Source organism: Micromesistius poutassou (genome assembly GCF_964030765.1).
Source record: "Micromesistius poutassou genome assembly, chromosome: 5".
Lineage (NCBI taxonomy): Eukaryota > Metazoa > Chordata > Actinopteri > Gadiformes > Gadidae > Micromesistius > Micromesistius poutassou.
The window spans coordinates 14,344,489-14,369,895 of record NC_140275.1 but is presented as its reverse complement, the minus strand read 5'-3'; the positions used below and the strand labels follow the sequence as shown (position 1 = coordinate 14,369,895).

The 25,407-nt window shown below is 44.0% G+C and overlaps 3 protein-coding genes across 3 annotated transcripts; 1 reads left to right on the top strand and 2 right to left on the bottom strand.

Moving 5' to 3' along the window:
• Positions 1–7,248: 7,248 nt before the first annotated feature.
• hic2 (hypermethylated in cancer 2) lies at positions 7,249–19,125 on the bottom strand. Its single transcript, XM_084468274.1, has 2 exons — positions 19,048–19,125; positions 7,249–10,058 (listed from the first exon to the last, which is right to left on the bottom strand). The coding sequence occupies exon 2, from the start codon at positions 9,996–9,998 to the stop codon at positions 8,196–8,198; it is 1,803 nt and encodes a 600-aa protein (XP_084324400.1). The 5' UTR covers positions 9,999–10,058; positions 19,048–19,125; the 3' UTR covers positions 7,249–8,195.
• Positions 19,126–20,922: 1,797 nt separating this feature from the next.
• On the bottom strand, positions 20,923–21,786 carry LOC311343671 (uncharacterized protein; the record flags this gene model as incomplete). Its single annotated transcript, XM_084468593.1, has 1 exon — positions 20,923–21,786. One exon carries the CDS (start codon positions 21,784–21,786, stop codon positions 20,923–20,925), a length of 864 nt encoding a protein of 287 aa, XP_084324719.1.
• Positions 21,787–23,957: 2,171 nt separating this feature from the next.
• Positions 23,958–24,818, top strand: LOC311342969 (uncharacterized protein; the record flags this gene model as incomplete). Its single annotated transcript, XM_084467817.1, has 1 exon — positions 23,958–24,818. One exon carries the CDS (start codon positions 23,958–23,960, stop codon positions 24,816–24,818), a length of 861 nt encoding a protein of 286 aa, XP_084323943.1.
• Between the last annotated feature and the right edge of the window lie 589 nt (positions 24,819–25,407).

Here is a 25,407-nt window from a genome sequence, read left to right as displayed (position 1 = left end):
CCAGAGGGCCCAGAGGGTCATGTGGCACTATACATTCATAAAGGAGACGTCCACACCCGACAAAGTACAAAGAACCCAAGTCTGAGGAAGAGAAGTAAGCGTTGGAACTATGGGGGCAGTTGTCTAGGGCCGTGGCATTGTGTGGAGTGGGGTGTGTGAACGTACGTGTGTGTGTGTGTGTGTGTGTGTGTGTGTGTGTGTGTGTGTGTGTGTGTGTGTGTGTGTGTGTGTGTGTGTGTGTGTGTGTGTGTGTGTGTGTGTGTGTTGTTGACTGGGATCTCTTCCTCCTCGGCCAGAAGGGAATCAGCCACTACAGAGATCTACCCTGGAGCCGCCCCGAGCATTCATTCACAGCACTGTTAATAATGGATGTGCGGCACAACATTGAAGATATGTATGCATGTACACCTGATCAGAATCCATAAATTCTACTTCATTATCTGTTCTCCTGTGGAGGGGGGAGGGTGAGGGGGGAAGGGAGGGGGTCGTTTGAAACCATCTGCTGGGCGGCGACTGGTTTATCAGGCTGGCCGAACTATCAGTTGTCTTGCTCCGTCTTAAGGCTATCGTTGACTATGGTCAAATAGCTAACTGCTGTACCCGACGTCAGCAAATAAGGAAATATTGACATGACCTCACCCCGAGCCTTCAACATACAAGACAAACAGTGCTGAATCTCATTCAGCACATACGGCATTACATAGAACTACATCCACCTGAACTATACTTCAAAACATTTGAAACATTTAAAACCAAAGAGTAATCTCCAACTGTAGACCCTGGTCCATCTGCCTAACGTCACAGTTACACTTCTCCCCCCCGCCACCCCCCCCCCACCCCCGAAGGCTCAACAGTCGTCTGGCCCTGGAGATAAAAGATGGCAGTGTGTACCAATTACACCAAGACATTGTCCGTGTCCTGCCCTACAGCGGGCAGACCAGGCGCTCCTCAGCCGCATTCCTGGCTCCCGGACGAGCAGAGGCAAGCCGGGGCCCAGCTGGGCAGACCCTGGTAAATTCCACTCATTCTCCAAGACCCTCACTTGGGTAAAAACAACAAAAAATAACTTGGGGGGGGGGGGGGGGGGGAGGGGAGAAACGGGTACATGATTGACTCTGAAAAGAATGGCTTGGAGCTTCTCTGAGTTTGATTAACTAAACGGAAATGGCTGGATCAATATCAAACTTGCTCTATCTATAAATGGGCCTGTTTTTCCCATAGTGCCGAAACTGAATGAATGGCCCCCAGGGCATGGTGGGAGGGGGAGGGGGGGGGTCCTGCTATGGGCAGCGTCTATGTTTCACCCACCCACCTATCACCCACCCCCATCACACCATTGTGTTTGCTTGGCGCTGGTGTTGGGAGGGGCCAATGTGGGGGAGGGCAGGGGTAGAGGCTATCGGCACCGCAGTCATTGTTTCTCGGCGACCCCATTCAGGGTCATTTAGCATGTGACACCTCCAGGGGCACAGCACATTACTAATGGCACACAGGAGCCATAAAAGTGCCAGCGCCCTCTTATCTGACCTGAACCTAGATGAGAAATAACAAACCGGCCGAGGCGGGTAGGTGGCCGGCAGAGGGAGATATGAATTAGAAAACACTGCGGCGTGCCTGCCTTCATGGAGAATAACACATTGTGTGAAGTGAAGACGGACCCACATGATTCAAAGGTTAAAAGACCAAGCCCATTGTAACCCCTTGCCCCCCCCCCCAAACCCTAACCAGCCGGGCTCCGGGAGTGTAATCTATGCAAGTATGTGTTTACTGTAACCAATAGACTACCTGGTAGCCTACAGCTAGGACCACACCTCGCCTGGGCATCTAAAAGGAGCATGTGAGGAAGAAATGGTGGGGTGATGAGGGAGGGGCTTTGCTAAGCCTGGTGCAAGCCAGTTCCTGTGTGCTTACGTTAGCCTTTTCGCTCAGTGGAACAGGCCACATCTGCTGTAGCTCTATACCAACCAACCAAGAGTTTACCCGTGGTCCTTTATCTTCTACAATTTATGTATACAAAAAGTATTTTAATTCAATAATTAACAGGATCTATGACATTCATCGGGACTACAATTAAGTTTCACGTCACCCAATAAAATAAACTTTGTCCCCTTCCAAATAATGGATATTAGTATAGTCAACAGCAAATACTCCATGATCTCGACCACAGTGGGAAAAAACAACAATATTGGTTTTTCAATCAAGCTTTTAATGAAAAGATCATAAAATAACAGTTTATTTTCTTCCTCACCGCTGTACATTAAGACTGCAAGGTTGTGAGTTCTGAGGTCAGCTGTATTACACTTTGACACTTTTGAGTTCTAGTGAGTTCTAGTGAGCGCCTGGGCGATGCACACTGACGACTCTGACCTGAATACAAGTTCTCTGAGGAGGGATACGAGAGAGAGGGAGACAGAGAGAGAGGGGGGGAGAGGGATGGGTGCCTGGGTGTCGCCACATGGCCACTAGGGGAGATGACAGAGTCACACCTTGAATACCGGTACAACAATAGAAGAAAAGCATATTTAAAAAAATGTCGCTATTAACCTATGTCGTGCTAATGGAATGCAAATGTGGCATGCACAAATTCCCGTGTGAGGCAAGTATCTATGCAATTTTGCATGAATACAGGCAAAAGGTGTATCTGGGTGTGGGTCCTTCTTTGCATGTGTATTTGCAAAAAAAGGGGAGGAGGAGGGGGGCTTGTTGGCTCTCAATAATTCATAGGCCAAGAACCTATATGTCCGTTCCAATGGATCTCAGCCCGTGGATCCTGATCCATTATTGAGTGACTGCTCATGAAGAAAGTGGAACAGGAGGAAGCTTGATACCAACTCAATGGAAAGCCCCTTCAACTTTTCAAGTACTAGTTTAGCAGCTATTCGTATCTTCGCTCTTACAAAATGGCGACTACTCCAAAAATCACTGAACCTATTTATTTTTAATGACTTCAACACACACACACTGACCAAGAGAAAATAAAATATTTTGGTTACAGCCGGACGGTAGAAATAAAATTAAAAGCTCATAAATGCTGCCGGGCGTAATTGCGAGGTTATCATATTGCTGAGAACACTGAGGGTTTATAGGTCATTTGGTGCTTTGGGTGCAGTTCAATTCTGCACAAGATCGTTAGAGGTACTGTTAGTTTCTGTACAACACATGTAAGCAGGATGTGGAGGAGAGAGACTTCTGCGGGAGAAGCCATGAGACTTTGGGTGAGGCATAAGATAAGTGACAGTAAAGCTTGAGCCTTTTTTGTTTCCAGAGTTTTGGTCACACAGCCAACCACACTGGAGGCCATTTCTTTGACGTCCATCAGTAGTATCTGAACAGACCAGCCCGTCAACCCTAGCAAATAGCCTGGAGCACAGGGCCGTTTGCCGCAGGAAGGGTACAGAAAGCATAGGATAGAAGTTAGTTGTGTAACTTCCAGAGCTGGAGACAGTCTCCTTTGTGTATATTGATTTTTGTTTTGTTTTAAAGCTTTGGTAACACTGCACAAGGATATGTCGTTTCGGACCGACGGTGATGGTCAGGGAGGAGAGAGAGAGAATGGGTAATGTGAAGTGGCGGGAGAGCATCCAGGACTACTCCGAGGCTTTTAAAAAACATACAAAGTGCACTTAGTAAAGCTATCTCAACCCCCTGTTTTTAAATACCCCCCTCGACGTAGTAACTAAAAGTGACACTCAAAAAGGAACAGCACGAGACTAGTGGTAACTGGTATTCTAAATAAAACGCCCCGAAAGAAACAAATAAAAGGATGTAACAGACGTTGACTGTCACAGAAGAAGAAGAAGGTGAGGTGATTTATTTGACTTCTGTCACATGTGTGAGATCCTAATTGGCAATAATGTGGCAACACCCAGGTTGAGCATATTTGAGAACATAGAGTAGGCTCCGTTTCTTCTGCACAGACAGGTTACCATGTCCAGCCGGGGGGGGGGGGGGGGGGGGGGGGTGGAGCGCACACACACACACTTCATATAAAACAGAGAAGCATGGTATTAAATGACGTAGGCCATTTTCTTTGAATATATGTGACAAAACCAAGACCAAAAACCAATTCCATCTTCCTATCCCTCCCCCTTCAACACAAAATAAACAGATTGTGGTTAATGGCTGTATGCGTGTCTCATTTTTTGATTCTCAGCTTGAAATCTAGAAAAGAAATAAAAGAAAATAAAAAAAATAAAAGGGGGGTCCTGTCTCCGCCTCAGTCTCCACACTGAGATCATTATTTACAGAGGGGAGGGCTGGACCAAAAATAAATACATTCATCACTGACAATAGACATTTGATAAAAAAAAAAGAACACTGTCAATAAGTGTTTGCACCAACTTTGAATGAGGCCCGGCCAACCAGAGGCTTGTGCTGCTTCTACACAGAAAACGCAGGCAGCTTGAAAATAACTAGAACAAAAAAGGATTTCAAAACATCATAAAAGTCAGAGAAAAAGACACACACATTCACAGTTAAGACTATCGGAAATAATGTCTACATGCAATTTAAGAGCACAACGCTACCGACTCCGGGCGGGCTGGGACAACAGGTCCTGCCCTCCAGGCTTCGCCCACAGCTTTAAGACTCCCAGGAGGAGGAGGAGAAGGAGGAGGAGGGATTGGGCTCTCTCTATTTGGGTAAACACGGAGAGCGAGCCATCTATCCAGAGAAACCGACTAACAATGCCTTTTGATTAATACGTCAAGGACACACGGCCAACCCACCCCCCCCCCGCCCAGAGTCGCCGCTGGCCCATCTGACGACAGGCCAGAGGGCAGGAGCACTGGGGCGCAGGGTCACCTTAAAGACAGCTGGCAAAGGGGGCTCCCACTCAAAATACACACCCCTCCCCCTAATTGAATATGCAGCAGTTTGCTGCAGATTTTTGCACTATGCTTCGGTTTTGGCAGCAACCTCTGTGGTGGGGGGTGGGGGGGGAAATGCATGTCTTTCCTTTGTTTTTTTCTTTATCACACACAGAAAACCACCTCTCTGACAGGCCGAGCCTCAAATGAGGTCTGTAAAAGTTTATGTAAACAATGAGATAAATACATATGCATCTTTTTATAGCCACACTCGGTTCAATAATCATTCAAATGTGCTTTGGTTTAAAAAATAGTTTGTGGATTTGGGTATGAGCTTTTTTTCTGTAGTTCTTTGTACAACCTCGCAACCAGAACATAATGTGTTATCAACAAAAATGTAGACTTGTGTTAAGCTGCCTCGCCTTTGTTAAGGCTCCTTGTGTTTGATGAAAAAAGTTTCCCACCCCTTTTTTGTCTTAAATATGAAACTAGTGTTTTGTTTTTCCCATGATTAAAATACAGAGAAATCCATACAATACTATGTCTTAAAAATGTAGCTGAGAGTCCTACATTCACAGATGCGGAACGATCCCTGAAGTATTTGAGCAGTAGTAGTAGAATGGTCACAGTTTGAAGTTCTTAGTTTTTCTTCTTTACGCCAAACGAGTAAAGCAGTCGACTGCAGCTGCAATGCTCCTTTTTTGCAGCGATGGCTAGTGATCGTGTTTTCAAAGAAATAAAAACTTCTTTGGCATTACAGACATTACACTGTTCTGCCAGAGCGCTGCCAAATACATAACCTTTGTAGGCAATGCATTGTGGACTCGATTCTTTTGAAGCCAGTAAAAGATCACAAGCAAAACATAACATTTGGAACCAGGTATGGTAAAGAGTTGGGAGTGTGAAAACAAAAACCTGATAAGATGTTCCATGCAAATCACCAAGCAGTAACTGCTTTACAGCAAGACATCAACATAAGAAAGTAACATTATTTTGGAGAGTCCAGGATGCAGGTACCTTGCAACGGTTAGTGGTGCTTGTTTAGCTGTAGCTGCATCCCTAGCATATAAAACATGTCACAGACCGTAATATGAGGACAAAGAAGAAATAGAAATAAAAATACAGTTAAAACCAACATAATAGAGGAATGCCTATACCAAAAATGTGTAGAGAATGTTCATGATCCATAGTGTAACTGCAAGTTTAGAGTTTAGATACACTGGACAGTTTTCGGGGGAGCAGAATCCCCATGAAATAGATAAGATAGATAAATGGATACAAATAATGCGACCATTTTGTTATTGAACAGACATTGGCAGGTTAGTCAGTAAAATGGATTCTGCAGTAAACCAATGAGATGTCAAGCTGTCCAGTGCGTCTGGCACTCTTCCTCATTACAAGTTTTCACAAGTCTTGCTCAAAAAACGAACGAGCAAACGTGAACTTCACATTGAAATTTTGATTATATTGTCCATCTTTTTTTCTTTTTCATTTTTTGGTCTGAACAGAAAACATACACGTCAATAAGTCCTTGTTTAAGTCAGGGAATATAAGGTGATAAGGACTCAAAAGGAAAGACAAAACATGCTCAAAGACCATGTCTTCCAACTTTACAGTTTCCTCACATTGTAAAGTTTACATTAATTACCGGCCCACCAATCAGCACAAGCTTTCTTTGCAAAACACACTCTCATTGGTCAAAGAGTCATTGGTCAAAATTCCATCGCAAGGGAGGATTTCCTTGTCTGGACTTAAAATATAATTCATAATTTGTTTTTTTTCTTTACAGCAAAACAAAAATAAACAAAACAAATAATCAAAAGTGAAATAATTTAGTATGTTATATATCTTAAGTACATCTTTCTTAATAACTTTGGTTATGAACTTGTCTAGCACTGTTTGTTAATCAGCTCTGTTCTCCTCAACATTCGTAAGATCTTTGGAACACTGTGCGTCTAAACTAACTAACACCTATTTGCCCCGAAACTACAGTACATTTTGAAGTGGGGTACATTGAGCAGGGAACCCCAAAAAGCTATCTGTATGTCTGGACCAGTAGAATCCACAGCTAGAAAAACAACATTTAAATGTGTAAAACCTACAAGCATCAAAAACCTGTGATGAGAGATGGGCAGGTTAAAGCATTAGGTGGAAAGTAACCATAATCTACAATTTTTACAATTAATTACATCAGAACTTTAAACTAATCAACATTGAGTTTGTAAGAATAATCAAGAGGTAGCGAGGTCACAAGCCTATTAGAAATAGACCTTCTTTTCTGAGGGAAAGGAGGAAAGCTATACAGACAATCAAATTAATCATAATCGTACCCACTGAACATCTTGTTCAGTCTAACCACCCTGTCCACCCCACCCCACAATGAAACTAAGTCCCACCCCCAACCAACCTGAAACCCTCTAACCACAAAAAGAAACACCCCAAGACCTTCCAGTTTAAAACAATTGAAACAAGTTCTTTAAAGTCAAACAGTACCTCAAATGGGTTTTTCGGAGTTGGTCCTGGAAAGTCTTGCAGGTGAAAAAAATATATCTAAATCCGATACTCCTCTCTACAGTGCTGTACAGAGGACATTTAATGTCTGTATTCAAATCTGATTCACTGTTACCCCACAACAGGACCAGCTTCTTTAGGACTTAAAGCAGGGAGATTATCCCAGACGTGGTCAGCACTCCTCTTCCATACAGATCCCCATCGACAAAAAGCAAAGACATAGTGCCATTGTGGTTGAAACTCTAGTTAGTTTTAAAATTATTGCCTGTATTGTTTGCATGGGTTTTTGGTCAAGATAAACTCTAGGACTAGAGACGGGGGTACATTTGGAAATTTATCCAGTGAGGGATCAATCTTAACTTGATGTGAAGACTCACAAGATGGGCAACAATGGAGAGCTTGCTAAAGTGTATGAGGCTAGAGGAGGAGGGGGGGAGGGGGGGGAGGGCCAACATCGGTACCAACATTCACATTTGTCAGACTTTACAACACAGAAGATGCCTTGACACTCCAGTGTGGCCCGGTGAATTTAGAGAGGGAGGGTGGTGGTATATCACTCCTCCATATCTCCTGAGAGGTAAACAGACGTTACTTGAGGTGTAGTTGATGAAATCATGATTCGAACATAATAATAATAATAAAATAAAATAGATCCCATTATCCCCCAAGAACCTCCTCTGGCCAGCAGCTACATAATTTACTTAGCCAGAGGTCGGAGCTCCAACTGGAATCAATACTTAGAAATGGATGCGAATGCATGTCAATGTGTTTGTGTGTGCGTTTCTTGTCTTGACATGACGGGAAAATAGGTCAAATAGAGCAAGGTACTTTCAATATCTTTTTTTCCCCCCCAGAGTTCTTTGGCTTGATGTGTTTCTAAGCGGGCGAGGTGTGCATTCTCAGATGGCTGATGAGGTTGCGCTGCTGGGTGAACTTCCCCCCACACAACTGGCATTCGTAGGGCTTCTCCCCGGAGTGGACGCGCATGTGCTCCGTCAGACGATATTGGCGGGTGAAGCGCATGCCACACTCCTCGCACGCAAACGGCTTGAGCCCCAAGTGGCTGCGCATATGGCGTGTCATGGTGCCCCTCTGGGTGAACATTTTGCCGCAGATGTTGCAGGGGAAGGGCCTGGTCAGCCAGTGGCTCTTCTCGTGTTGCCTCAGTGTCGCCGGGTCTTTGTAGCTCTTCCCGCAGATGGTGCACCTGAAAGGGCGAGTCTCAGTGCCGCCAAAGTTGGAGGGACCCACCGGGGCGGAGAGGTCCTCAGCCTCATCCTCGTCTTCCTCTTTCACAAACGTCGTCCCGCCTTCTTCTTTGACAAACAGCTCGTCCTCGGTGTGAGTTTCGACGTGAGCGTTGAGCTGCTCCGAGCTCGGGAAGCCCTTGCCGCAGGGAATGCACACGTACAGGTTGTCTCCGAATGCCGGCTCGAACCCTTCCTGCCGGTATACGTAGTTGGCGCCGTGTTTCCCCTTGCCGCCGCCGCCGCCGCCGCCGCCGCCGCCGCCAACACCTCCTCCTCCGGTACCTCCTGCATTCTCACCTTCGCTTTGCCCGCTGTCGTCTGTGTGGTCCTGCCCATTCTCACCTCCGTCTTCTTCCTCTTTGCACTGGAAGGACTGGTCAGAGGCGAAGCTGCTGCCGCTACCGGCTCCAGCACCACTGTTAGAGGAACGGCCCTCCTTCGGACCCACAATCACCCCGTTCACTAGGGGCCTCTCGTAGTCTTCAGACTTGAGCCCCGACGCATCTTTTTTCGGCCACTCTTTCTTGCGTGACACCTGCCGGGACTTTTTATGGGGTGTTGGGCCGTCTGCCTGGGTTTGAGTTTGTTCAGGGGCTTTGGGGTTCGGAGTGAGCTCCATGGGCTCTTGGCCACAGGCATCCAAGCCTGGTAGGGTTGTGGAGGAGTCATCCAGCGAGGCACTGTTGGTTGTGGACACTGAGGCAGATTGAGGGGACTCTTGGGAGTTGCTGTGTGGGCTAAGGGCATCAGTGGTTGTACCCGCAGAGGGAGGGCTCTTTTTGGACAAGTCCAGGCCATGGTCGGGCTCCCCAGCACTGGCTCCACTGCTGAGGTTGCCATTACTGCCGCCATTGCCCCCGTTACCGTTCTTTCCCGAGCTGCCAACAAACATCTCATCGTCTGAGAGCTTTTCCCGAAGGCCTTCGTCTGGCTGTGGTTGATCAGCATCGGAAGGGGTTGGGGGATAGTGGTTAGAGGGGGTTGAAGAAGAAAGGCGCTGGTTGTTGAGGCGTGAGCGGCTGTTTGGGCCTGGAGTGGAGGGTTTACCTAGCAACGGTTTTCCGCCATTGCGTTTGAGCTTCTTTCTGCACAGCGCTGCGAGGTCATTAAGCTGGAGGTAGCTTGCTGCAGTTAAGAGGGCACTGAAGTTCTGCTCGCTGCTCTGCTCCGAGGACGAAAGGAGCTTCCCAGTGTAGATGAAGTCCAGGACCTGTCTGAACACAGATGGGTTAACCATCTCTGTGTCCAGATTAATGAGGTTGTCGTGGAGCACCAGGGATTTGAAGTAGATACTGCTGGCCGCCAGGATGTTCTTGTGGGCGCGGAAGAGCGCATTCTCCACCACGATAATAACGTCACACAAGAAGCCTTTGGCTCTCTGCTGGTTGAGTTGCAGCAGCAATTGTTTGGCATGATTTGGCAGTTCCATTTCCACCTTCCTTCTATCTCTCTCTCTTTTGCTCTCTTCCTACACGAACACCACCTAAAGCTGAAAGAGAAAGAAATACAAAAGACTTAAGTATTTGGAAAATAAAGTAAAGCAATGTAGTGAAAGAAAAGAAACATGTTGAAATTAGGGTAACAGGGGAATTGTCTTTATTTTCAAATCTGATCCAACATTCGGTTGCAATCTTAAACTGTAGTAGTGTGCATATATTTTAGGCATCACCAGAAAAAGTATGCATCTTCAATAACAATGTAGGCTGAAGCGAGAAAGGGGAAAACTGTCAGTGAATAATACAGATCCGTTCTGAATTATTCACTGACAGTTTTCTTCTCTCTACTCAATCCTTGTTCCTTGCAAAACAACCACAATAATGTATCAGGTTCTGAACTGTAGACACGGCCATGGTTTTGACACAAAAGCCACAAGGGTGGATACAAAGGGGTAAAATAGCAACTTTTCAAGGCAGTCCCACCCGCCTCCATCTCAACAGCATATCTCTAGTTTCAGTGGGGTGCCCTATTTGCAGGCTCAGCTCAAGATAGCCTCCATTAGGTCATGGTAATGTCAGCCCTGCCCTATTGTCTGGGTCTGGGGTGGGGTGGAGGGGGGAGAGTCAGTGGCACTGCAAGGCTGGGGGGGAGGGATTAGGTGACACCTGAGCAGGTAAAACTACACAGGAGCTGAGGCAGAGGGAAGAGGAGAGGGTGTGGCCCCCGAGATAGCGACCGCAGCACCATCTGATCTTACAGGAGCCCTCATTTACAGAATTAGGCCACATAGTTTTATTCCAGTTACGGAGCATGCACTAATGTAGTGTTAACCTCTCTCTTTTGAGGGAAAAACACTTATTAAGATATAACCAAAGTGAGGAGTTTGAAAAAAACATTGATTACCCAAGACCAATGTTAGCGTTTTCAAAGAGATTACATACAGAGGGCCATGCACCCACTTGCTGGTACATGCTGTCAAATCCTGGGAACACCTGTCCCGTGGCAACCTAGCGATTTACCGATAGCAATCTTGCCTAACATGCTTCAGAAAGAGGAGAGCAGTTGCTAAACCAAGTAAAAAAAGTGGTGTCCTATTTTCATTTTAAAAACATATGGCCCATCTTGGTTTAACCAAAAGAAACGTTCAGGTTCTTCAGACGACAAACATTAGAGTTCAAACTTAAGCCTACATTCTTTAAAAAACAAGATACATTTGACAGCTGGCTACAATCACACAGTATCTACTATTATATTTATTTTGACTGCAAGCCGGAGCAAGATCACGTATATCATGGATGTAAGACACACACACACACACACACACACACACACACACACACACACACACACACACACACACACACACACACACACACACACACACACACACACACACACACACACACACACACACACACACACCTTTACTAATCTAGTAGGCAGCTATACACTTCTGTCAATGCTTTATCTTTAATCTTGGAATTACCACAGTTGCTGCATGCATAGAAAACCTGACATCACAGCTATCAAGTCATTGATCCAAGTCAACAATTCCAAATGAGGTTTGAGTGATACAATGCAATTGATACAGTGATATCAGAGTAGTCTAGTAATATTCAAGCAGGCAACAGTCAGGCTGTTGACTGATACAATCAACTGCAGTGACCATTACCATCAGCCAGGCCAGGCCTGGGCTTGCCTCCTCTGCTCTGACACATTTACCCATGGCCTTCCCCTCCCCCTCTCTGCTCTGCTTCTCCCTTTTCACCTTCATTCTCCCTCCTTCACCAGCCTCTTAAGGTTCATGCAGACAAATCCCAGGAATGGCTCAAACTGAACCCCGCAACTTGCAGTGAATCACAAAGAGCTTTTCTTTAAAAAAAAGAAAACACACATCCCAAAACAGCAGTTAAAACGCAGGATGTGCTAAAGGTTGGCCAACTCTCAGCGTGAGGGCAGTGGGTGAGAATGGCCTCTACTATGATGCCAGTCAGGAAGCAGTATATCAGTCAAGACACACACACACACACACACACACACACACACACACACACACACACACACACACACACACACACACACACACACACACACACACACACACTGGGGGGAAGGTGGGTGTTTCAAGTGTTTTTCTGCAGGCTAACGTAAAAAAGGGGGCTGGGCTCAGAATAGAGAGGCCTGCTCAAAAGCCTACTCTCCTCCTCCCTACCCAACCTCTTTCTCTCATTCCCCTCCCCCCCCCCCCTCTCCCTTCACCCACACTCACCCCCTGGCCCCTCCTGTGCTGTGCTGTTCCGGCTGGATTCCAGGGAGCTGCTAATGGATTATGGCTGATCTATATGCAGCTAGGGTGGGACACGTGTAGGCCCACCACCACCCTCTACCACTGTGATTGGCCAGGGAGCAGACCTACTACCAGCCAAGGACAGAAAGAATGTGCACTACAGCCGCTACACCTGAGGCCATAGGGCTACCCCTCTGCATATAGAGACATTTATGATACCCATGGCCAACATTCAGGCAGTGACACATGAAGCCCGCTGTGTGGACGATATGCCGAAAATAATTATATCCCAATATTTTCTAATCGTGACAATGTTTTTTGTTTTACCAATTTGCAGCTTTCATTAAAAAAAAAAAAAAAAGACAAAAGTAAACGGCAAAGTTCAGCCGCGACTGGGAATTTTAACTTCCGCCCTGGATTCAGAGCCTCTAGAGTAGTCGAGGTCAGATCTGTGTGTCACCACCGTCATCTGGCATTCACAGAAACCCAGGAAAGCATGGTTTGTGGATGTGGGAAAGACACAACAGGAGGGACTCCCTGAAGAGATGGTTAAATAATGTTCACAAGGCTACCCTGGTGTCTCTCGTCTGTTCAATCATTATGGTACCGCAAAATGTTACATGCAAGTAAATGTCCCTTTACATCAGGCACGTAATGAATAAACCTGCAAGAAGATAGTTGTACAAACAAAATCGCGGCAACTATTCCATCAGTTACGACACGAATACAGAGATTTTCTATAGGAATGCTGGTGAGGAAGCCATCTAACCCTCAACCTCATATAGCCTAGTGAGGATGAGCTTATGTTATTCAACCAGATGTCCTATGCATTAAGAGGATTAAATTATAATGGAGTTTTACTTTTTAATCCAGGTGTAAAATTGTGTAGTGAATGGCAGTTTGGGGATGAGGGGGATTATGATAAGTGGGTGTGCATTTGGAGCGTTCTTTAATACATCAAAGTCCTGGATACATTTGTTTGAGGTTGTAAACTTGTTCAAATATTAAAAGTAAGCTATCAAACTTTTAGAGAAAGTTGGTTTCCAAAACGAAACTGTTGCGATAAGACTGCAAACCTTTAGGGTATCAAAAGCTACACTTACTACAGTGAGAGAACGCATTGGCTTGTAGAACATACTTCTATTGAGATGGATAAAAAATATATATCACACAGATAATTACAGGTAATATGAACGCAGTTTAGCACTATGGATGCAATACGAGCACTCCAGGCTCTGACCACCGACAACAGTGACCAAGGTGATTTAGCGCCTCTTCCGTGTCCCATCATGGGAGACACCGGAAAGGGCTAGTTTTGATTCATTTTGGATTATTTCAGAAAGAAATACGTACAGTAGTCGGTGATGGACAAATCGTTATTTGATCCCATATGAATTGTGCCATGAGGGCCAATACATTTTTACATATGATGTTTTTCAAAAATCGAATATCACTTTGAAAGTCATGAGATTCACAGTTTGGCATAAAATTGTTGAAGTATAGTTGTTGAAGACAGTAAAAAATACGTGACGTAACTTTCTCTCAACGCCAGCTACCCTCGTCTGCTGAAGCTAATGTTAACGCCATGCCTGTCGGGATGTAGTCACACGACTAACGAGTCTTGCTTGTTCTTTCGCTGGACAAAACACATGTAAAATACAGTGCTGGTGACGTATATTGTGTGAGAGGAGAGACGTATTGAACAGAGCCGTTTCACGCTAAAAACTAAATAGATATGAAGTTTCTTTGGCATATAATTGAGGGGCAAATAACTATAATTTGGACATTTGTAGTCTAAAATAATGTACGTACTTAAGGAAAAAACCATCACATTGAAAAAAAAAATAAAAACTTCAAGGACGTGATCATCAATCAAACTGCAGTCCAGATCTAGTGTTTACAACAGCAGGGGCTTCCCCTGGAGCTCTGCTCCAGGGGAAGGAGGTAGAGAATTTAAAGGGGCACCTTGTCTAGGGAACCGTCTCCCCTACAAATCCTCAGCAGACGATATATAGCCAGACCTCTGCTTGCATCTGGGATCGCAGGGTTTCAGTGTCAAGTTCTTATTCCTCTGCACTAAAGCCCCCTTGAAAATCAAGCAGGAAACATGTCTGGATAGGGGCTAGGGCCCTGCCCAAATGACACACAACAGGCTGACAGTGATATGCAAATATGCAAATCTGTATGAAGCATTTACAAGATATTCGGCTAGGGATCAAGTCTAAGAGACAATGAGAATATCGGCCTCACAACTGGTCAAGGAACAGAAAATAATCCACTGCAACATGTGTAAACAGCAGGTCTACGGTAAACACACCCACCAACAAGGAAAAATCCTATTTCTAATTGCAGATCCACACAATATAAGAGAACTACCCATCTGCAGATTTTGCCTCCCTATAGAACCAGAGCGGAAGCTCTTGTCGGATGGCAAGAGGGCAGAAACACGGCGGGTCAGGAGAGCCATGGTGAATTATTGACACCAGAATGACTGGACATTCTACCGACCAAATAAGGACCCACATACCAACCCAGGTGGCTCTAAGCCTGGACCAGGGACCAGTGGAGATTTCCCCCGAAGTGCAGGGACAGGATCGCCTTACCTTGCCCGCAATGTTAACCTTTTTGAAAACAGATCCTGGCTTCATACTGGGGTGGGGGAGTGTGGGTGGCAACGACATTTGAAAGACATATTGACCTACTAACGAATCTACATACATTCTACTTTGCATGGAAGTGCTGCATTTGGCCTTTACAGATTAAACACACTTACAGAATGAAGTATGGCTATGACAAAACATAGGCCTAGCCATGTTGATCTTTCATTTAATGATGGCAAGCCTGACAAGAAAGCCTACATTGCCCCGAGCACTGCCTTAGTCCAAGGCTACCTCGAAAAAAACAGGTTACTCTACTAGGCAAAGTGTTCTGCCTCTTACTTTATTTACTCATCCTATTACTAATGATATGAGAAGGGCAAACAATGGCAAACAGCTCACTAAACCATGGGTTGGTGCAACGGAGGTGACTGCAAGAGATGAACAGCCCTCAGCTGAGAGCAGGGAAGGGACTGACAGACCAGAGGTGAGGCAAAGTCCAGTGGCGCAATAACCAGTGAAAAAAAACAAAAAATAAACACACTGCCCATATAGTGGGAAACTCTAGGGAAGACTAGAGGGGGAAAAAAATGATGACACATTTCTATTATTTATGACGTTTGACTGTTTAGGAGTATGTAGTCAGCTGCTGCCATGCAAAAGTCACATTTTCTGGGTGAAAAATAAAAGGACAATGCATGTCATATTCAAAATCAGACAAGAACAGAGAGCCAGTCCATCATGTACACATCGTGTAGGAGCAGAGACACACACGCACACGGAATGGGGGAAGGGTTAGGGGGATGGTACACAGCCAGTTTGAAATGCAAACACCTAGCGACCAGCTCAGAGCTCATTTCAACCTAGCTCACGGCTGTAGGTTGACAATGATGTTCCATTTTACATAAGGTTGCTGCAATGTTTAGAGTTCCTATTTCTGTCTCTTTTAATTAGGAGACTAATGCATGTTGTTAACCACAGCTACAGTATTACCATGGTTACTGTAAAGCCAGAATGTAAAAAATATGTTTCCAACATAAACTTGCTGGGAAAATGTCTGTTTTTAAAGCTTTCTATAAGTTTAAGTTTCTCATGAGTAATTCCTGTGAAAAGACTCTTAAGGAATAACTGACCCTTCTTCAAGGCTGCCTTGAAGAAAATATCCTTGCATGAGTTCATACTCTGTTGTACAGTATGGGTGAATATAAATGCTAGTGAACAGGTGCGGTGACCCCCCGTGTAGCAAGGTTGAGGGGTAACTTAGTTTTACAGTGGCCCCTGCCACAAGCAGGGAGGGGCCCTTTCCTATTAGGGCCCATATTCAATTGGGCAGGGCAGCCATGTTAAAACGCAAACAGAAGCCTGCCCAGGGTGCAGCGGAATGAAAAGAACCCGGCCCATTTCATCACAGGAGGGGGTCTTTTGTGGCGCTGAACCCAAGATGTTCCAGCACTGTGCAGCTAGCATGGGAGAACACACACACACACACACACACACACACACACACACACACACACACACACACACACACACACACACACACACACACACACACACACACACACACACACACACACACACACACACACACACACACACACACACACACACAGAAAATATATAGAGTCTACCTTAACAGAAGCTGCGATGGAAACGTCCAGTAGTGGAGAAGCTTGCTGACCAGTGCAATACACTGCCTAATGTTCTGAGTTAAGGACAGAGGGCATGTTGGGTTTAAGATTCTAGATACAACCTTCACTTTTACAGACCTGCTAGTCTACCCTCCCCGCACCCCAACACACACACCCGCCCTCCACCTTTAAACACAGCACACCCTCCTGGCTATCACCTCTGCATTCCTAGAACCATTTCTCCTCCTCAGAGAACAACAGCAACACTACCCCGAGGTGCTTTAGCCCCTGAAAAAGCTCAACTGCCAAGGAACAAACTGGGCAGGACAGACAGGCTGTGTGGATACCACAAGCCAGCAAAATCCATAAGTCCCGGTCCAACATGTCAGCAGAACATATAGACTAAGTACCCTTCTTACTGCAAGCACTGCCCCCACCCTCAACTGTAAGCCTCGATCACAATGTATACAGGGGTACTGAATGAGCCTATGCATGTGTGTGTGTGTTACAGAGAATAGAAGGGGAAAAGGGTATAGGCAAGACTAACTGGGACCCACACACACACCATTTTTGAAAGGCACACGTCAACTGTGCCCTCATTCATTTTGAAAGTAAGCACTATGTACTTCCTGTAGGCTACTCCAACATCACCCATTCAAACCTGCATTAACACATGACATTTTCTACATTTTCTCATTACTGGACTGCAGTGACTGCACGTTTTTGAACAAGGTGGGCTGCAGCTTCATGTGACAGTGTCACCTACACAAACACGAATCACAAAGTAATAGTAAAAAACGTAAACCTTCTACTTAACGTAGGCTAAAAAGAGGTAAAGTTTCTTATTTGACTGCTATTTGTTGTTCTATCTAAACATTACTGGAATTAAAAGAATATTGAATGAACACCCAAATTCCATAAAGTTATCTATACCTACAAATACAAGTAAACTAACGGTCAAAACTGGGTGAGGTCTACTCAAACAATACAAAGACACATTGATTATGCACTTCTTTAAGGAGCCATTTTATAAGAAGTAGTGTGTGGTTAGCCAACTTAAATACACATCCATCAGGCTTGTGGGACTAAACATCAAGGATCTCCCATTATTTCTGACTCAATGCCGTTGATGCCACAGAAAAATATATACATTATTTTTTATTTATATAAGTGCTCAAAATAGTACTATACTGTACAGTGACTTATTTGTACTGTATACTGTAGACTGTAGGCCTAAACTATTCTCTGTGAATTCATAAACATGGAACAAACTGTTCAGGTTTAACCATTGCATGTCGATTTGATTATTCGGTTCTGGATAAATTACACACCAAACCCTGTGCAGTAAGTACAAAGAGCACAGTAGCCTACTTGTTGCTTAAACGTAACCTATATAACCTGTATAGTCAAATTAAAGCAAATGTGGTCTACTGGCCTTCTTGTCACTCATTATCTCCGTGCCCTTTTGGTACTTAATCAACACAATCACGTCAAAAACCAGCCGCATTCACACATCAGCCTAACTTGCAATGTTAGAAAATAACCTACATTAACATCAACGTTTATGTCAAACCTACTTTCGAATAAAATGAGGTAAGCCAACGCACTTGTCATTTGATAGTGCCACATTACAAAAACAAACACGTCACTTTCCTTGCAAAACAAACTGAACTCATCTAAGAACGAGCCCAGGTATAGCCTCGTGTAGCCTACCACTAACCTCCAATATAAAATAAACACTCTGGAAACACAGGAAGGAGTCTCAATTAAGATTTGAGCAATGTAGACGGGACACATTTCCCAATTAGTCCTGGCTAAAGACTAAGTATGGAGATAGCCTACATAAAAACAAGATGTTGGGTTTCGATTATAGTGCCTATTAATCACACCGATACAACGGAACAGTCGACTGATACGTTGATTATTATCAGTAGTCAGATTGTTACTTTAGTAGATTCATTAAATGCAACGCAGCACGATAAACTGTTATAGCTAGACTGTAGCATTACAGCGATCATCATTTCAGTTAATCGTATCTAGCTTCAAGCAAAGGCATCCCAATGGGTATCTTACACAAGTAAAAACTGTTATTTAGGGAAAATATGTCGTTTTATCGGCAACGCCAGAAGGTGAAGGTTTTTTTCCTTTCGCTTGCGCTCTGCCACCCTGTAGTTTACAAATGCAATCATTGGCAAATACGCGTCCTAACGTAGCCTACTTCAACTTGATGTATCACAAAAACATCAACAAATCACCCCTGTTCGTGGCAATGTAAATGCTTTTCAAACGATTTGGCACGAGAGACCCATGCAGAAAAGGTTTTTTTCGCAGCTTTGCCAGGCAGGCTGGTAGAGCCAGGAGAGGCACCAGGACACAAGCACTGGAGACCCTTTTTCTTGGCACACGATGAAAAAGACAACGCAGTAGCGCAAATTATTGTGATTTTGAGTGACAAAGAAATCGAATCCAACGAAATAGATTACATACAATGAATAATGCGATGCAAAACGCTTGTAATATACATACCTTAATACATCGGTAGGATCTTTCTCAATTTACCATCCTCTTGCTCATCTCACAGCCTTCGGGACGCCATGTTGCAAGCTTATGACGTTAGGCTTCCTCACCCCTGACCCAAATTTGAATAGAAGCCAACCCGGAGTTGAGCAGAGAAAACATCGCTCCCTGTACAGGTTTATTCGTGGGGGTTTGGCCAATTTCTTAGCGCAATATCTTGCAATCACACATCAGGTGAAGAATGGAGTATATTACATACAGAATCGCTGCAATACGTTAATACGTACGTCAATAAGTTATAGGTTGTGCATTAATTCATGAATGGGGGAATATGGGAATAGCTTGTCTTCGTTAACATTAGCTCACAAGTTTAGCCCCCGTTGTTTAAATGGACATAGGCTATTTGGTGGATTAACAATAGGCTACCACTCGCAAATTAATTTGTCACGACATTTCATGACATTATCCCCAATGAATCCACTCGATTTCGGGTGGACCTTATTTACGGATCAATAATATTATGCTCAAACATTCATTTGTTGGCAACGATAGCATAAAACCATTGCATTTCGAAAATAGGTAGGCTATATTTCCTCCCCTCCTTGCAAAACATCCACCTTCCACTGTCTACATTTAGGCAATAACGACAGTGACGCGTACACTGTTGGTAAAGGCCTTGTCAGTCAAGGCAAGTTTATTTTCTTCAAATTTAAGCTTTAATGTCGACCTGATAACCAACTACCATCACAGATACATATTTAGCAGAAGCCAGTAATTAATGCATCCAAGGGTAGCCAACAGTGTGCCGCAGATGTTGGAAGCGGAAGTGTTGGCTCCTCCTCACGAAAACCACCGAGCATCCAGAGATAACATATAGCCCAGGCCCCTTTATCAATGACTTTTCATTTGATCATCACGCATTAGCCAAGTTGCACGTCATGTGGTGAACAATTTGGATATAATGCGGAACGTTAACCAGAGGTTGTAGTTGTGGACCGTGTCTGGACACAAATAGGGATTAGCCAACCTTTACATTGGATACCTACATGGTGTGAGATTATTATTTATTTTGAATCACCATTACCTGACCGCTCGGAGAATAGGCCTACATTATTGTCACCTTTGAAACATCATTGGAAATTGTCCATATTGCTGCAGCCAGGGGCATTCCATGAATAGCCCACGGTCAGTAGCCTACGGTATGGCGGCGTGCCAAAGGGTTCTCCTGACACGTTGTGGTTTGCGGGAGAAATGCACCCCCGGGACTGACGACATAGACAGAGAAAAAAACAGAAAAATAGGCTACTCGCTTTCTTGGACCATAGCTGCTCCTCCCTCAGAGAAACTACATGAGCGTTATTCACATTTTGCTGAACGGTTAGTCAGGCAATTCAGGTGACAGAAAAGGAAACAATAACTTATTGTAAAAATGGTTAATTTACACACATAATCTTGCCTTTAGGCTACAACATGTTTGAATGGGGTGACTTAAATGGGAACAGTATTGATAGGCCCATGGGCCTACGCCGATAAATCATGGATTCTGATTCTGAATGTTTATGTGTTTGACAGCCACTTCACCATCCTCTCCTCATCCGTCTCTCTTAACTATTTTTAGGCTTCATCCTGTAGACCGCGGGTATTTTGTCTAAAGGGCCCTGGTCCTCTCATTCCGGGATTTATGCTTTAAAGAGAAATAACAAATATTAGTGATGGATACAGAATAGAAAATATTTCGTCCTACTAGTTAATCGAAATGTATGTATTAACCAATTTAAATGTCCCTTGGCTGTAGCCTATCGTCCATGCACTTCTATAGCATGCTGGACAAACAGGTGGTAAAACAAGGCAGTGCAGGCCTAAAGTCCTAAACAGTCTTCACTCTCACCTCCGACAGCAGGACATCCAGACGTGGGTGAAAAGACTTTCCCTGAGCGCAGTGCACCCTCTGATATACAGAACAGGAGTGAGCACAGCGTTAAGGCGGGGCAGAATACGAATGGGGTCAGTGCCTTCGTTCTTAAACGAATAACATGTAGAGCCGATAAAATTACACACGATAATGTGAATGAATATGGGCAACCAGGCCCCTAGAAAAAACACAGCAACGATAATGATGAGATAAACCGAGGAGCGTTTGCTATCCCTGTCTGCGGAGGGCGGCTCCTTCTTCAACTGAAACGTGGCAATGTAGAACAGTCGGATATTCAGACCAATCATAATTATGACAGTGAATATATTCCCCAAAAACGTACCGATGCCGGTGACTCGTTTGGCTATCCCCACTGTAACTAGGTTGTTGACAGCGACAATGACGAAGGCATAAACCCAGTACGCAAGAATGACAAGAAGGGTCCTGTTTCGGGTCATTCGTTGGGAATATTTGAAAGGCGAAGCCACCGCATGATAACGGTCTGCCTGAGCAGCGAGTATGGCCATGTAGGACAGCCCGAGGAATGTAGGGGCGATGTAGAAGGTTCTATTGGGAGAGGAGTAGTGGTCCCTCACGTCGAGAACACCAGCATAATAATAAGACACCCCGGAGCAGATGTCACTTAGGCAGGTGCTCAGCATGAACATGAAACGGTTCTCGTTGCGCAGCGATTTGTTCATCAATATGGACAGTAGCACAGAGAAGTTGAGAAAAATGATGGTCGTCGCCAGAAGAATGCTGAAGAGGAACACCAACACATTGCCAAAACTTGTGAGTGGCAATACGGGCGATAGAAGAACACTGTGGTTGTTCATCGATGCGGTTACGCAGGGACGTTGTGCGTATTTGCGTGCGATACCTTGCCAAACACTGGCTTGCTGGGCTTTATGTGTTTTGGTTCAGTAAGTCGAGCAGGGTTGGCAAGGAAACAACGATGGGGTAACATCATCCAATGGATTCCCTAGCTATCTAAGAAAAACAGGCCACGTGATGTGGCATGCAAGAGGGCCGGAAAATACCGAGTTCTCCGTTCTTAAAGGCTTACAAACATGTGTGACATGTTTGATTTAGGTCTGATCTGCAACAGCCCTTCAATCCAAAAATCACTTGGTGATTGGCAAGATAAGCTAGAAATGATTTCATATAAAATATGTAGGCCTAGTGGAGTGGAAGGCGATTACATTGAGAACGCGTATGGTTTAATGACCGATCTTATATCTTAAAATATATTTGTGGTAGAAAATACATGTTCTTCTTAAACATTAGACAAGGCTATATATGCGCACACGACAGCGAAAATACTCATATTCGATAAAAAAAAATGTTTATGGTATCGACAGAAGAATGCTGAAGAGGAACACCAACAGCCAAAACTTGTGAGTGGCACGGGCGAGAGAGGAACACAATGGTTGTTCATCAATGCAGTTACGCAGAGACGTTGTGCGTATTTGCGTATTAATGTCTGCAATACCTTGCCGAACACTGGCGTACTGGGTTTTATCTGTGTTTTGGTTCAGCAAGTCGATCAGGGTTGGCAAGGAAACAACGATTGGAGTAACATCATCCAATGGATTCCCAAGTTATTGAAGAAAAACAGTCCACGTGATGTGGCACGCATGCAAGAGGGCCACAAAATAACGAGTTCCCCGTTCTTAAAGGCTTCCAAAATGCACAGAAACCAAATACATGAGAAAAATGCCCTTGACTGTGAATGGCTTGAGTCCCTTTGACATTTGACAGCATGAATTTAGGCTTATATAAATGGATTTCATCTATAGACGTCCGGCTGTACTCTATACAGACAAGCCACATCAATATACATAATAAAACAAATACAGAAATTAGAATAATAAATTAATGAAGACATGTTAATCGAAATAGGCCTTTAAAAATGTCACACACATCAAAATGAGTGTCGATAGTAAGACCAGTCAAGTAATAAAGCATAGGCATTTTAACTTATTTCATTTTGCATTTTTCATTGAAAACAAGCAGAGTGGCCTGTTTAAAGAAAAAAAGGTTTTCTATAAACAGAATCTTGGATATAGGTAGGAGTAGGCTATATAGCGTCGAAATGTACGATGCGCTTACATACAGCCTTTCTACAGAGTCTACTCAATTCACAGATTCACTGTAAGATTATTACTTTTTGCTTTCCACATCGCATCATATTTAAAGATTAACCAGTTCAGAAATGTGTAAGGCATCGTGGTGCCACCTAGTGGTCCAATTCCGTACATGTTCAAGAAGTTTGATCAGATGACTGGCCTCACCTCACCGTGATTTCAAGCCTGTAGACAAGCATGTATGCCTGCATCTAGGATGTATCTATGTGTATGCATCCATACTCGTCACATAAATGTCATACAATTATGTGCAATACCACGGAATTAAGTTTATGGCTGCCCGGTTAAAGCTGCAAAAACACATAGGCCTACTAATATAACTAAAATAACAATACGTGGCATAATTAAGTAGCCGGACTAGATGAGTAAATCCATAGATTTGCTAATCTAGTCACTCAATAACGTCCTATGAAGGCCTAAATAGGCACATATGTTTACGCCTAGAAGGGGTCCATCAGAGACATTTAGGCTACATTTAGGGAATTTATCAGACGCTTTTATCCAAAGCGACTTACAACGGTTCATACAGACATTCACACACCGACGGAGGAGGCAACCAAGCAAGGCGATATCCGGACTGAGAGACAAACCTCATATTGAAATTTGATTATATATTCTAGATAACATAAAAACATTGGAAAATACAAAGTATAAGGGTATGTTATAATAAAGGAGTTAGAGAGTTTTTCTTTTAAAAAATGCACAAAAACTGGGATTATTATTCCGTCGACAGGCGTCGATGGGCGTCGACAGGCGTGTAAACGGATTGGAGATTAACCCAAGGGACCGGTGGTTTGTCCTATGATCTATAAATTGGGTAAAGGTTTGGACTTTGGCTCCAGCTCTGGCGGAGCGCCACGATGCTCTCCAATACATCTGTTCCTTTGTCCGTAGACTTTGACAGTCCAGAAGATTTTTTCGTTTTCATTTTCCATTTACTGTTTGCAACAAGCGCGGTTCTTGTTGCCGGTTCGGTTGTCATTGCAATATTCAGCACAAAAGTGCTCCGAGCACAGAATCGCTTCGTTTTCATGTTAAATACGTGCATCGGCGACACCTTCACGGGGCTGTCTGTGTACTACCTCGGCCTCTTTGATGTCCAAGAGGGTTACCCTTCAAGAAACGGAACATATTATATTTTGCCCTCGTTTCTAGGGGTCAACATGTTAACTTTCCTCTTTGCTCAGTTTGACCGCTACTTTGCCGTGTGCCATCCTTTCTTTTACAAACGCTATATCACTCGATCTTTTGTAATTGCTATTTGCTGTCTTTGCTGGATTTACACCTATACGATTGTGGCGGCACAAAACCTGGTACCCATCTCAAAAGCGGCTCAAATAAATGCTTTTGGTGTAATGACTCTTCAGATCATAGTCCTCACGAAAGTTGCGATGACTATTAAGTTATATGTTATAGCCAAGCATCAGTTGGCGCGGGAAGCGCCAAGCGCTGACAGAGATAACAAGCGGGAGTCATTACGCATCATTGTTTTTGTTGTAATATGTTTCCTGTCATTGTGGGGCCCCTCTTTCGTCAATATTATTGTAAGACAGCTTACTAGAAAGGGGCTACGGTTTAGAAACGAAGCTACAAACTTGTTTGCAATTATGGCACGTCTGAATGCATTAGTTACTCCTGCGCTGTACATCTGGGGCAGCCCAGCATTGCGAGAGGCAGTCTGGAGAACTGTGTGGCGAAGAGTTTGTCCGAAACGGAGGTAAGGGCCCATACCTGCAACTGTTTACTTGAAATAATCGTTTGACAATAATTTGCCAAAAGATACCATATCAGATTTTGAGGAAAATGGAAGATAGATGTCACATGGTGTATTAATATGATGGGATTGCAAATGCGGTGCTCATATATTTCGAAATGTCATCACTGTAAGCTTCACCATGTAGTTTATAATGTTGTCTGGATATTGCTTTCTCGCTAATCCTGTATTTTGCTTTGTTTTGTGTCCCTCTCTAATAACAGAATTGGGATGAAACGCAATGGAATGAATCACAATGGGATTACGCACACAAACAGAGCTATGCATTTAAATGCATGAATATACATTGACACATTTTGGTCTCGGTCAATGAATTGTGGAATTACTTCCACAAGATTTTTCCCATGTGTGGAAATACAACATTGTATGAAGCTTTACAAATTAATGTATTAACTTTGTATGCAGTGGTTATTAAGAGCGAATATCGGATAAAACACATATGCCTATGTATTGAAATGATTTTAATTGGCAAAATAAACAGTTAATCAGTCTGCGAAACGAAGGATCGATGCTTCAAATAGTGTCTGAAACCATGG

Excerpts from the sequence above, each read along its gene's own strand:
- hic2 (XM_084468274.1), bottom strand. The coding sequence starts at position 9,998 with ATGGAACTGCCAAATCATGCCAAACAATTGCTGCTGCAACTCAACCAG.